Source organism: Chelonoidis abingdonii, chromosome 7, assembly GCF_003597395.2.
Source record: "Chelonoidis abingdonii isolate Lonesome George chromosome 7, CheloAbing_2.0, whole genome shotgun sequence".
NCBI classification, from domain to species: Eukaryota; Metazoa; Chordata; order Testudines; family Testudinidae; genus Chelonoidis; species Chelonoidis abingdonii.
The window spans coordinates 40459906-40474919 of record NC_133775.1 but is presented as its reverse complement, the minus strand read 5'-3'; the positions used below and the strand labels follow the sequence as shown (position 1 = coordinate 40474919).

Below are 15014 nucleotides of genomic sequence, written 5' to 3'. Positions count from 1 at the left end.
AGCAACAAGAAACAAACTTTGCTGGGAACATGAGAAGTCTGAAAAGCAGTAATGGCCAACAATGCCTGCAAAGTTAAAGATGGTGTATGATAGAAATAGTAGTATTAGGAGACAGTAGAAGTGTGTTTTGTTTTAGAATCTGTTTTACAGACTTCTCAAGCTCTCACAGCTTAAGTGTCTGCAGGAAACAACATTGAAGCAAATATAGTGAACGTTCCCTAATAATTGCAAACAGAATGTGTCAGCTTTTAATCAACATCTCCTCCTACAATGTAATGTGCATGCCTGTATATGTCTATGAAAGTTAAAAGTCAAATCTTTGCTCACAAAAAGTATGCCAGCACTTCTGGTGGAAAACCATTCAACATATGCAGAAAAATGCATTACAGCTACATGTAAAATATAGGTTCTATTTAATAAGCCTTTCATTGATTTCCTGTGATTTTTCATTAACTGAAAATCCCTGGAGTAGAATCTCACCCAGAGTCCAGCTGAGCTGCTGGTGGAGCTGAAGAGTGGTAACTGGAGTAGGGGTAAGAAAGAGCAGAAGGTGAGGGTAGGAGTGACAGCTGGGGATCTGGAGATGGTGGTGATGGAAGTGGCCCTTGTATACTGTGGCCATCTGCTCTAAAATGAGGCATATGACAGAGGGGAGAGTTGTTAGCCAAAAAAGAGAGGAACTTTAAAAGACCATTTCTGTCTGGTTAGAAATATTCCAGCTGCTAGCTGTGTAAATATTAAATGTCTATCCTCTACAGAAAACTTTTAAAAAACAATGACACAAGGAAATGTACACTGAATAATGTGATATTAGAATTCTAGAGTATTCTTCTCACATACTCCTGCTGAAATCTGCAATTCATATCATGAATGAAAAAAATGCAAACATCTTTTTATTAGAAAGCCCTATGGCTTGAGGATCAAAGGGGAAAAGGGATTTATGGCCAAGAAAATGCTACTAGCAATAAATAAGCCATTGAGTTCTGTTCTTCTAACCATATTCCAGAGAGGGACCAATTTGTTTCATGTTTTGGACAGTGGATCAGCCACTTTTAATATTTTTCCTCAAATGTTTCCCTATTTTTGTTAAGAGTTTCTGCTTTGTAAGCAACTCTCCTTACCTTTTTTGTTTCTGGGTATGATGCAGACAGTTGAATCAAAGAATGTACCATATGGAGCATACTTAGGGGTGAGGGTTGGAGTTGCAGGTACAGTTTCTAGAAAATGCTCTAGAAAATATGGATAATGTATATGTTGAACTTTTTCTGGTTAACCATTTGGTTGAGCCTCATTCACTAATAAATGATAATCTAGTTTTAAATAGGACTCAGATTCACTTAGAGGCAAATCTTGCCTGCTACTGAACAAACAACCTTTTCCCTCACACGTACATAACACTTCTCCCACTGCAAGAGAGACAGCCATAATTTGGCTCAGAGCCTGCATTTCCTGATGTCCCAGTCTGCAATGAATGAGGTTTAAGGGACTCTGAGACAGCCAGGGCTTTATCACAGGAGCAGAAAGCTAACATAACCATTCCTTATGAATTATCTTTCTTTTCAGGACTTTTGCTTTAAATTTCTAGCATTTTGACACACGATGTCTTAGTAAAACCACACATCATATACCAGGTAGAGCAGGACAAGTCTTGCACTGTATGACTAGGGTACACATTTTTCCTGTGTGACCACAGAAAGTAAGATCTTAGTGCTCTTTTTTTAGTTCTTTGTATAGTGTTTGCTCTAACACAGACAGAGCCTTAAAATAATCTGATACTAGGCCCCATTCAGCATGTCAACAGAAAACACTTACAGTAAAAGTGACAAAGTCTTGGTTAATTTTCAGTGACAACATCTAAAAATAGCCATCATGTGAGCTACTTGTTTATTTTACTACTTTAAAACTTTCAAAACATCTCATACAGTAAAATCTTTTCAGAAATGGCTCCTCTGTTTTTTTCTTGCAAACAAGAATTTTTTTCTTCAGAGACACAGAAATTAAGATACTTCCCCTTCAGCAGGAGTAATTTTGACAGTACCTACAGATTTTGACAATATCTAGCTGAGTGCGAGAACTGGCCAATATGAGTAACAGAAGGCTGCAGTGCAGTTAGGTTAAGAATAATTGCACATCTCTTATTGGAACTGAACTTCATGGAAAAATAATCAGTGTTTCTTATTAATTAGTGGCTCCTAATTTTGTATGTTCCACACAGGTATTCTAGTGGGACTTTGAACTGCTAACAGTATTCACATGCAATATGTAGCTCACTTTATCCACATGTCCAGCTGTTATCCATGGAGTTTGTGTTACATAACTGAAGCAAACTCTTCAGTTCAACATTATAGCATCTGGAATATAGTCTACCCTTCTGCTTATCTTCATATTAGGGACCACAAGGGCCTCAAGGACCAGTTGGATTCCCTGGACCAAAAGGACCTCCTGTAAGTATCTTTTAAGTATACGTAATAATTATGCAAATTTGGCAGAAAAAATTTCTGAAGTCAATGTATGAACAAGTGTGTTACAGCTTGCAGCTGAGGTGTTGGGCTGTATTATAATTAATCAAGTCTGTCTCTCAATGCATGAAGATTACAAGCAGGAAAACCTCCCCTAAGCTTCTGTACCATAAAGCCTGTTACATAAAACCAAAGAGGTCAGATATTGAAAGTAAAAGCTGAGACTGTTCTCTCTGTAAATGTTGCAGTCCCTGTGATATTCGCTGGGGAGAGGACTAAGTTCCCTCTCTTTTGCTGATGTAAATATTCTTTTAAAAGTAGGTTATTTTAGAAGGAAAGGAAGAAAAGACATCTTAGCTATCATGTATGAGAAATGTGGCACACTAAGGATTACCATATAACTATTTAGAGGCTTTCTACACTGTTATATATAAATACATATTTAGAGAATGTCACAGTATAAATTGATTAATCAGTAAGAATATTTTTAGCCATTGAAATCTGTCATGTAAATCCATCCACCTCAGCCATATATTGTTTAAAAATGCAGATTTCTGACACATAGCTCATTCTGGAGCTGTTGTGGCCTGTAATTTAAATCCTTCTTAAATTTTATTTATTTGTATAAAAAGTAACGGGAACCTTGGCTAGGTAGCTGCATTTTACCTTGAAATATTAGTGATCCAAGACTTTTGCAACGGACTTAGCCTTATATCTCATTTGATGGAAGTCTTACAAAATATCTCTATTCCAGTTCATGCACACAAGACAAATGAACTGGACTGTTGTGAAGTGGAGAAAACTCATTTACATGAAATCACTTCCCATAATTAGCTCCTCAAAGTTCATCCTAAAGATACTTACACTGAGTTTACACACAGTTTCTCCCTCCCTATTACTTTCTGTTCCAGATCCTGATGGAATTTATTTTGAATAAATTATCCAAGCATACAGCCAAAAATCTGTGGAAAGGCTTTGATATTCTGAGATCAAAAGAATCATTGGTTTAGAATGATAGGTATGCCAGAGTCTTCTATTGGAATTAGCTGGTTAACAATCCTAATGGCATTTTTATCGGGTGCCCATAAAGGCCCGATGTAAAAATGGGGACTGAATTTTTTCAGCAATTTTAAAGAACAAAATATAAAATATAAAGTGTGCAGTACTGATAATAGAACAACAACAAGAAAAAAAGAGGTTGAAAAGTAGTATAATGGGGAAACAAAATCATAATCCTGCAATCTGATTAATATACAGGAACTGGTTTCAGTGTAGTTCATTTCCTATATTACTGTTGTACTTGGTTGTCAGTGTAACATCAGACTTCTTCTTTGTCTGAATAACATGCTTTAGAGATATTCACTATACAGAGTAATCCTGATAAGCCTTAGTATGCTGTGCATATTAAGAAGATGTGTGTAGAGTGAAATTGATGTGTCTGTTGATTTCTTTCCTCCATCCACAGAGATGATTGGCCACCACTAGAGGTCTCTCTTCCTCCCTTTTCTCTTCTGCCTAAAAAATCTCAAATTAATATAAAACGATATGGTCTGTTACTGGCAGAGCATTACTAAATGGAGTACATTGCACAAACTGGATACAATTTTGGTTTAGTCATGTATTCCTGATTGACCAGGATTAGTTTATAGCCTTTCAAAAATGTAGGACCTAATTTGCCATGGTTTCGTACTTCTGTTCTGTAGTACCTTTTCCTGTGAGTAATCCTACTGTAATGAATAAGCCACATTGGTAAAACCCATGGGAGAGGCAGAGAAAGTCAAGTAGAGTGCCACTTCTATTTCCTTATTGCTGGAATGAGAGACATTGATCCAAGAGGATCCTCAGGAGGAGGAGATTACCCACACAGACGTCACATGCTCCCATACCAACTTTTCCCACCCCACACCTCACAGAATCTTGGCAGTAGGGCTCCAAAGGACTCCCATGGCTGCATGGCTGTGGCTACTCTCAGGTCCCTAACTGTGGACGGAGTTTTGTCAGGAAGGCAGCAGTAACAGTCTTAGTCCATGTTAGCTTTCCTAGATTATTTTTGCAGGCCCACTGGGCTTCTTCTCCCCACGTGCATAACCCATCTCTGGTCCAGGAGAAGGAGGGGTGCTAATGATGCCCCAAAGTCTGTGCAGGAAGAGAAAATTCATGCACTTTGTGCTTGGATCTTGGGAGCACAGTCTAGACCAATGGTGCTGCCCTGGGAGTCTGTCTGTGCTCAGTGAGAGTCAGGTGGCAGAATCAGGTCTGTGATTTTTTTTTCATCACAATTTATTTAGCGTACTCATTTTGCAATCTTTCTGATGCTGTCATATGCTAAACAGTACCATAGCCACAACTCACCAGAAGCTTATCTTTAAAATGGTTTTCATTAACTCGGGGATGAAGTACAGAATACTAGAGGATAGAAAGTAGGGACTTTGAATTTTGAAATGTTAGACATCCATTTTGAACAGGCATGAACTTATATACACATAAAATCACCATCCAGACAGTTTTACATGAATTAAGGAGTCATCAGAAAATATTAAAATTGTATCAAGTTGCTATCAAACAGTAGAGCTTTTCTGAAGGCTGACCTGAAAGTCTGAAAAGATCATAGAGCTTATTAGGGCTAATTGTATACTCTTTTCAGAGCTAGAGATGACTGAGAAACCTCTGACTTATTTTGCTTGCAATTTCAGGGCCCCCCTGGGAAAGATGGCTTGCCAGGGCACCCAGGACAGCGGGGTGAGACTGTAAGTACATTGGTTTTACTGTTTCAGGCTGTTGCACACCTGCTTAGTTCACTGTGACCTTTAAAAAAAGTATCAGTTAATAGTTAGTTCCCTTGCTTTATACCAAAAATTGCAGGAAAAAATGAGAGGCAATTTTTTATTGGTACCTAACTTTGTTTATAGAAAGCAAAAATCCACTAAAACTCAGTGGCATCAGATGTCAGACAGCTTTAATTTTTTCTCCATCTGGTAAGGGTGAGATTATTTCTGGTTGTTCCTCATTAAATAAATCAAACTGATCGTAAGTATAGAATAGATAGTGAGGCAACATAATACTCTGTTTTCAGCTTTGAAGAAGAGGTGTGAGGAACAACATAATATTTGCCACTCTCACTGAGAGCCATATAAGAAGGCAGAAAAAGTATTAGTGCCAGCCCACTAGGGAACTTGAAAGCTAACAATTTAGAAAAATAGAAGAGTGATTGAGACAAAAATATACACAAAACCATATAACAAAATAAGAATTGTTTGGGTTTCCTTACTGGAAGGATATTTCTATAAACATTTTGTACATTGGAGAAGGACTCTATGCATATTACATTATAAAATACAATCCCCCTGAAATCTAAAGAAATACAATGGTCAATTTTAATAGAAAATTTTATTTTGATCTAAATTATTTGCGATTACTTCTTTAGCTCCAAGTACCATTGATTTACCATTTCACTACTCAGGATGCATCAGCTACTTAAGTAGACATTGCTGCAGAGCTCTTCATTCACCTCCACAAATGTGGAAAATACAAAAATCTTACTTACTGAACCAGAATTTCCTTCTTATTTGTTACAGTGTGCTCAGCTTCATATAGCATCCTTCATATGAACTGCCACAAGAATATTATGAGAGTATGCTCTGCTTGCTTATATGCACACATGATGGGATAGTATAAGGGCTTTATCGTCATGAGATTGGGATGAATGCACACATCAGTTATCCAGGCCATACCAAATGAGTATTCCCTGTTGCTATGATCTCCTTTGATGCCCATTACTTCTTTCACAAACATCCTTTACTTTTTTGTTCTCAGACCAGACTGCAAGAGCAGATTTACTCATGGCATAGAATTAAAGAATAGAATTACGAGATATGCTCAAACACATCTGTCTTCTGCAGAGGTGGAATCAGTGATGTTCTCAAGGCATTTTCACTGAATATGGGACCAGTTCAGCACTCCTTTCTGTCTCCTGACACAGGGAAAACTCCTGTTGACTTCAGTGATAATTTTACCAGCGTCAGGAATACTGAATATGGCGCAAAGCCCATAACTAACGTGAGATCAGATTTTACTGGCCTTTACGTAGGCAGGCAGTGGAGATAAAGGAAGATAGGTTGTAACAGGGTTCAGTCACCGCTGTAGCTCCTCCTCATAGCTCGGTCTGGGGATCAGCTCATTTGATCTAGCACTCCTTTCTGTTGCTTGCTTGCCCCATGGCCCCTCTTGCTCTCTAGGACTCAGGGTTCTCTCTCTTCACCACTCAGCCCTCTAGCTATGTCACTATAACGTCTTTCCCTTCTGGAGTAGCCAAGTCCCACCAGGCAATCTGCCCATGTGCTGTCTCCAGTAATGTTCTGTAAATCCTGATCTGTTCCACTTTCCCAGTGGCTGGTAGGAGAACCTGGGGCTACCTGCTACTCTGGGTTCCAGCCCAGAGGTCCCTATCATCAGCAGCCAAGGTCTGCAGTCTCAACCCCCAGTGCTCTTTCTCTGAATTTCTTCCTACTCTGCCTTCCACTGGCTTTCTTTCCTGCAATTTAATCCCTTTCTTCAGGGATCTGATCCCAGGGCTTTTGATATCCCTGGCTTTCCTCCTGTCCACTTCTCTGTACCCAGAGAGCAACTCAAGACTCTCTCCCCATGGCCCTTTTCTGCTGCAAACTCCCTGGCTTTATACCTCATCCAGCTTCTTTTCTAGCTGGGCTTTCTCAGCAATTAATCATTTATAAATCCAGCCTGACTCTCCCCCAGGTGCTGCCTATAAGGCTAATTGGCCCTATCTGAGCCACCTTAACACTTTCAAGGCTGGTGTGGATTGAACATCACAGGGTTGAAGGATGCAGATATATACTGGTGGGAAGGGGTGGTATGCTGAACTCCATCTGGTACAACAGTGAGTTCATTCTGCTGAGGCTGTGCCAGTCTATACCTCCTCCAATGCTGAACTACTTTGTAAAGGCACAACTGAGCCCTTGGACCGGCCGTACTCTAAATTGGGGATTCCAGAGAATTTACTGACTAGCTTTGAACTGAGGGCTATAGCTGCTTACTAGAAACCACAGATTTGTCCAATCGTCTGAAAGACTGTCCCAATGACATTTGCCATATACTCTTCGTTCCATTTTCTTCATCATTTCAAATTCTCACTATTTCCTTTTTTCCCTGTGCAGCCCTCCTGTCCCATCTCTATTGGGATGCCACTTATGTAGAGAAAGCCCCTGGTGGGCCACACCAGTTTGTTTACCTCTGCGTCCACAGGTCCTGCTGATCGTGGCTCCCACCGGCCGCAGTTTGCTGCTCCAGGCCAAGTGGAGCTGCGAGAAGTGGTGTAGGCCAAGGAATATACTGACCACTGCTTCCTGCAGCCCCCATTGGTCTGGAGCAGCAAACCACGGCCAGTGGGAGCTGCTATAGGCTGGACCTGTGGACAGGGCAGGTAAACAAACCAGCCTGGCCCGCCAGGGGCTTTCTCTACACAAGCAGCGTCCCAAGTTTGGGAAACACTGCAATAGGGGAAAAAAAAGTCACATTTTCTCTAGATCTGTGTTTCATTTGATTTTATGTTCCTTCCACATCACCTTCCCCCATGCTCTTTAATCTCCCATGTGTGGCTTTCTTTACATAGTCATTTGTCTGTCTTGGCTATGAGTTCATAATCCATGTGTCTATGTGTATTTTTAGCTGAGTTTCAGCAATATTATTCATGCAATCAGAATCACCTAATAAATTTTACTGAGAGATAATTGTAAAAGTGACTGGCATTTCTTATGATTGCTCTGTAGAAGCACAGCTGAGAATGACTGGAAAGGACAGAGCTTTGAAATTTTCACATTTAGGTATACACAGGAATAATAGATATATCCGTATGTATTCTTGAGGATGAACCCCTAACATGGAGCTTCTCTCTCACCTCTTCAACACAGATTTGAATTTGGCTCATCTATACCTGGCCATGTATAACTATGTATTATATATTTCATTCCACAGGGTTTTCAAGGCAAAACTGGCCCCCCAGGCCCTGGTGGTGTTGTTGGACCCCAGGTAGAGCATTTTAAATGTTATATTTAACTATTTGATAGCACTTTAAAGATTGTTTTATGGGTAATGTAAAGAGCTATTGTTTGTGAGTATATAATATACACTGATGGACATGTTAACTCCTGCAGTACCCAACTACTTACAGCAAATTTAGCAAAATGTGTTTAAGCAAGAATCAAACTCCACAAAAAACAAGGACGTTGGACCTCCACTGTATTTCATCACCTGTAGTCATTTCAATGAGTGCAAAGTTGGTGTTCTCCAAGAGTTAAGAATGAAGAATAGGACCCCTTACTTTGAACTCTTTTTAGAAAGAGCAAATAACATATTGTGTTGTACTATTTTAGATTGAAGCATTTTAATTATTTTATAGGGTTTGGGTGAGGTTTACTTCGTGATCTTTTTGATTATACTTATATAGTTACTTCCTTTAAGTGCCCTTCATGACACTAACCCTTTCCCTTACCACCTATCCTATTTACCAATAGCTATACAAGAGGTTAGCAAAGGCAAAATTGGAGACAAAGTTAATAGAACACAGGCACTGCCAATCTGAAAAACAAAGCATATTAACTGGAGAGGGGCTGGATCACTTAAGAAAAGTTTAAGTATCTCTTACCACAGGCAAATGTATGATGGTTCAGGAGATCCATTATCCACGTACCGCAGAGCCCCCGTAAAAGAGAACACAAGGCCCAACTTAAGAGAGATTTTCCAGAAAGAATATTAAATTAACCCAGAGGATTACAGAGGTTTAACTTTGTTAATCATTTTAAAAAATAGCATTTTTTTCTTGTCCTCCACAGTAATTGACTGGTCCAATAGGTAGAGATATTGTTGAATATATCTTATAACCACCACTAGTGACATTTGCTGAATAATATATTCCCCATTTACTCATTGACCAGAACCAGAACTAGTATTAACACACGTCACAGCATATACTGCCAAGACACAATCTTTCTGTAGAAAATGGTTTTACTTTCTAAACTGGGTTTAGGGATTCTTTTTAGAAAAACACAAAGAGGGGAGGGCAGAATGTTCCATTCGAGATACAAATTATATAGCATTAACTAAATCTTTTAGAAACAGACCTTTTTGTAGTACTCTCTAGTTAATTACAGGTGACACCTGAGTCTGTTTGACGCAACAATTCTCTTCTGTTCCATCACTTCAATTAATCAAAACAGCATGTGTTTTACTGACTGTGATTTTTGCTCCTTTGTTTAGTCATAGGCAAATATTCCCTGGGCCCACTGATACTGCTTGCATTTGGTTTCCATATGGATCTTTCCACACTTGCTTAAGTGTTAGCATCCACCCTCACAACCCATACTAACAGAAAATGCACTTCTTGGGGCATAAATTGTACCATATGTGGTGTTATCTAGTACACCCAAGTAACATTGTGAATCGATTAAAATAGTAATTACGTTAGAAATCAGTATTATAAAGCCCTTCTGAAAATTATTATTACAGCCTACTCTCACCCTTACCTTAGAATCAATACTGATTCACAGAGATTCTCTCTCTCATTATACTTTGGAATTGAGCACCAATAGGCAACCAAGCATCTATGTTATGATGTCTGGCAAACTTTCATTCTTCTGAAAAGCACTTGTCATGAATACAGTATTGTAACTCATGTCCACTTAAATGCAACAAGTGCATAAAAGCCAGTGGATTAAGTCTTTGATCCCTGCATCTGTTTTTCTGGGGACCTTGCATTCTCTCCATGGGAGGTTTCAGTGGATCTGCCTAGCCACCCCTCTCCATATTTTTCCAGGAAGATACTACAGAACAGTGCTCCATGGCAGGCAGAGGGTATGAGACCTCTTGTCCTCTCTCCAATGCATTAGAAATGTGATGGGGTTCAGGCTTTCAGCACTTGGGAAGCAGAGCCATAATTGCAGCCTATGGAAACTCACACATGTATCTGCAGCCAGAAGAGGGTTTGAGCTTTATTATTTAAGGATTAAACTATTTTGTGAACAAATGTCTGCAGGTGAAGGTGAGGACTGCACATTTTCCAATGATAACTGTGGTGACATCCCAGATCCTAGGAACAACTGAGGGTAGGAGGAGGGTTGAGAAAAAGTGGGGAACAGGTTGCCCACAAAAAGCCAACCAAACAAAAATTAAATTGGTTAAGGGAACTGAGGTTTAACTTCTGTTCTTAGGGTCCTACTGGTGAGACTGGCCCAATTGGTGAAAGAGGTCACCCTGGTCCTCCAGGCCCACCAGGTGAACAAGGCCTCCCAGGCGCTGCAGGAAAAGAAGGTGCTAAGGTATGTCATGGCTTTTGGAAGGAAGGTGTCGCACGGAGATAGATGGGATAATTGTTTAAAATCAGATACCGTTCATAACTGTAGAAAGTATGGAATAAAATAGGCACAAACACCTTTTTCCCCAAGGAAGATCTCTTCAGCAACTTGCCAAAGGCATAAGGGTCTCACTTTCAACCCGATCATTTTGATATTAATTTCAGTGGGAACAAGGATAGCCATTAATTTGTTTAAGACCAGCAGTTTGCATGGAACCTCCCTTTTAGTGTTGAAGATTGTACATAGACAACCTGTTTGCTCAGGTCAAGATGGAGCTCTGTACTGGAACTCAGGGACATATCTCTGTGTGGCACTGACCACACTGTAGAATTTCAGTTACTGTTTTGGTGAAAGAGGGGAAAAAAAGTTAGAAAAAATATTTACATTGATCAAGAAAATAGTATATGATTTTATTCAATTTTTCATTGTAGATAAGAGAGTAACTTCCTCCATGAATGTTTCTTTAAAGAAACTATAATAATATTAATAACTGTTTGTTTATATACTATAACTCAGTGTTTCCCAAACTTGGGACGCCGCTTGTATAGGGAAAGCCCCTGGCGGGCTGGGCCAGTTTGTTTACCTGCCAAGTCCGCAGGTCTGTCCGATCGCGGCTCCCACTGGCCACGGTTTGCTGTTCCAGGCCAATGGGAGCTGCGGGAAGTGGTGCGGGCCGAGGGATGTACTGGCTGCCGCTTCCCGCAACCCCAACTGGCCTGGAGCAGCAAACCGTGGCCAGTGGGAGCCGTGATTGGCCAGATCTGAGGACAAGGCAGGTAAACAAACTGGTCTGGCCCGGCCCGCCAGGGGCTTTCCATGCACAAGTGGTGTCCCAAGTTTGGGAAACACTGCCATAACTAATATATATTATTGTTTAAAATTTGTCACAGTACTGTTGTGCTCACATACTATGGTGAAGAGGGCCATAAAATACTTGAATAGCTGGATGGAGAGATGGATGAATGGATGGTCCTTTTTGGGGGGTCACTGATTATAACCAGAGTCTTCTGTTTCATTATACATGCGCTAATTAGTAAGGCTAAAATTTTGTCACAGATATTTTTAGTAAAAGTCACAGACAGGTCATGGGCAATAAAAAAAAAATCATGGAAGCTGTGACCTGTCCCTGACTTTTACTAAAAATATCTGTAACAAAATGAGGTCCCACCGCCTGCAGCAGGGAGCTGCATGGTGGGTAGGAGCTCCAGGGCCCCCTCGTGTCTCCACCAGCTGGGGGCTGTGGGGTTTCCCTGCCACCTCAGACCCAGGGGTCCCCCCCACCAGCCACAGAAGCCAGGAGTTGTAGGGTGCCCCCACCGCTCATGGCAGCCAGGAGCTGTGGGGTACCTCCACCACTGACTGCTCTGGTGGCCCACATCATCAGGAGCTCAGGGTTCCCCCCCACCCAAATTGGCCATGAGCTGCAGGGTTCACCACTGCCTGCGGCAGATGGGAACAGCAGAGTCTCTCTACTACCCACATCTCTGTGGGCCCCCACCACCTGCCACAGCTGGGAGCTTGGGGTTTCCCCCCACCACCAGTGTTGGCTTGGAGTGCCAGGGGCTGCCAGAGGTTGCAGGGTTACCCTGCAGCTCCTAACCACCATAGGCTGAAGTCATGGAGGTTGCTAGAAGTCATGGATTCTGTGACTTCTGCCACCTCTGTGACTAAAATTGTCATCTTACTAATTAGTAACTAACATTTGCAGTTTTTGAAACCTCTGCATTTTCACAGGGTGACCCAGGCCCTCAAGGTATCTCTGGAAAAGATGGACCACCAGGTCTTCGTGGTTTCCCAGGAGAAAGAGGCCTTCCAGGTGCTCAGGTACAGTATAAACACCAGCATAGATAACTGTGGGTACAGTGTTTATATATTGTTGCTGGAAAACAATGAATTAAGCTATTACAGGAAGTTTTCCACTGTGCTTGGAAAATGAGTGCAATATGAAAATACCAAATGGGCACCACTGAGGGTTAAATTCGAATGACTATCCATTCACTGGTGGTAATTTATTCAGCAGTGAATTCTTGATTTTTAAATGCTTCATATTAAATATGTTTCAAAATAAAAAACTGGTTAATTTTTCAAATGGAACAACATGCTTCTCTCCTTTTTCAGGGTCCAGCTGGTCTGAAAGGAGGAGAAGGCCCACAAGGCCCACCTGGCCCAGTTGTAAGTAACGATACCAGCATTACGAAAATACAAATAACCTCCATTCTGAGTCTTCACACACTGTTTTGTTTTCATCAACACAGACTGTAAAACAGTAAGGAAGCTCTGTCATTCACATGAATCAATCAGTTATTGAATGTACTAATGAGCCTACATACATAAGGAATGTATAGGTATCAAAATATCTGAAACCTGCTGCTATCAGTGGGTGCAAAATTGACTTGCTCCTCAGCATTACCCAGCTAGACTTGTTATTAACAGACATAAAAAAAATCCTTACCAAGGAAAAGCCACAAACTGTGGATGTAAGGGACAGTCTGACTGACGTTACATTGCCTTTGTATAACTCCTGTGCACCACATATTTGACCCTATAACTTTAATGGATTTTGCTGTGCTATTCAGAATCTCAATTTTCTGTTAAAAGGTTTTAAGCCATTGTTGTGAATCATATTCACCACTGTCTTGCTGATTTTTCAGTCTGACCACTTGAACAATAATACCAATATAGATGTGAATTTCCATTCATCCTAACAAGTTAAGTAGTACTTTTTTTTTCGTTTTAAATAAGACTGCGAGGAAATTGCAGTCCACAAAGACTAGTAAATGATAACTTCTCCGTGCACCCCATGTTTTCTGGCATTTCTACACTGTGGAGTTACATCACATACTGTGTATTTATTTCTCTGATTAACTATTGTACAACTTTTTGTTACTGCCTGAAATAAGAAACATCTGCAGACTATTCTGGCAGATTCAGTTGGGATTTTTCACTCAGTCTGCAGAACTCAGCAGACAGTTAATTTTACATCACAGGCTTTAAGGAATGGGTCACATCTTAATCTTTGTTGCAGAAATTATTTAAAATAGGTACCATGAGTGATATATTGCCAGATATACAAAGGCATTAATGCTGTCACATCTAAGAAACTGACCTTTCATTGAAAAAAATTACTTTTCTTCAGTGAAAGCTTAAATTTTCAGGGGGGAAAAAATGTAGAAATACCTGGTCATGCCAGGCTGACCCAGCACACCCCCATGCAGGCTGGTGTCGTGTTGTAGGTGAGCCCTTACTTGATTTTTTTCCTCCCCGAGGGTATTAACAAGTCCAAACAGTCCATTAGGTGTTAAAAGACACCTCCTTATGGAGGGCATCATTTGTCAACATTAAAAAAAACCCAGCATAGAACATAAATAAATCTTTCACCTCATCATCTCAACAGGGAGACTAACTCATTCTTGGACCAGCTGACCTTCTCCCCTCCTCCCTTGAGTCCAGTTCTCACCTCTCCCCCAGGTGTTTTCTTGGTTCCAATCCCTACCTCTGGTGCTAGGCCTCTTGACCTTACCAGAGTAATATCTTTATCTGGACTTACAGGTCTGGGGACGTCCATCTACTGTTATTCTTCTTCAGGGGTGGTGAGTGATCCTTGTGTGGGCAGGCCTCTAGCCAGTGTCTGGTAGACCCTTGGCTGAGAACCAAGCCCTCTTGGACACCTACTGACTACAGCCCTCCATCTTGGACTCTCTGCTTTCTAGGATCATTTCTTACATGCTCCCGATTCTCATGGGTTCCTCCGAGAGCTCACCTGCCAGGCTCCTTATTTAGGCCTGTCCTGGCAACTCCTTTCCACAGGTGCTTCTTGTATCTCTTTGGAATTCCCCTGTAACTGAGCTTGGGTAAGCTTCATTAGCTACAGGTGCTTGTTTACTAATCAGTCACCTGGGACCTTCATAAGGCAGCCATGGGCAAACTGGGCCCAAAATTCCTATAAAGGGCAGCTGCCCTGTGACAGACCCTAATAAAAATTCAGCAAACAATGACGATGAATGCCATTAAAATGCCATTAAACAAACATAGTGGAATTTCTATTTCAGAACCCCAGTCATAGATTCATAGTTTCTTGGACTGGAAGGGACCTCGAGAGGTCATCGAGTCCCGTCCCCTGCCCTCAGGGCAGGACCAAATACTGTCTAGACCATCCCAGATAGACATTTATCTAACCTACTCTTAAATATCT

The 15014-nt window shown here is 40.9% G+C and overlaps 1 protein-coding gene across 1 annotated transcript in view; it reads left to right on the top strand.

Annotated features, from left to right (window-relative positions):
* The window catches only part of COL11A1 (collagen type XI alpha 1 chain), a 239140-nt gene that overhangs the window by 133177 nt on the left and 90949 nt on the right, over positions 1 to 15014 (top strand). Inside the window, exons 36-41 of the mRNA XM_032797054.2 lie at positions 2391 to 2444; positions 5153 to 5206; positions 8448 to 8501; positions 10679 to 10786; positions 12557 to 12646; positions 12941 to 12994. Coding sequence (XP_032652945.1) covers positions 2391 to 2444; positions 5153 to 5206; positions 8448 to 8501; positions 10679 to 10786; positions 12557 to 12646; positions 12941 to 12994 — 414 coding nt within the window. The remainder of the gene's footprint in view (positions 1 to 2390; positions 2445 to 5152; positions 5207 to 8447; positions 8502 to 10678; positions 10787 to 12556; positions 12647 to 12940; positions 12995 to 15014) is intronic.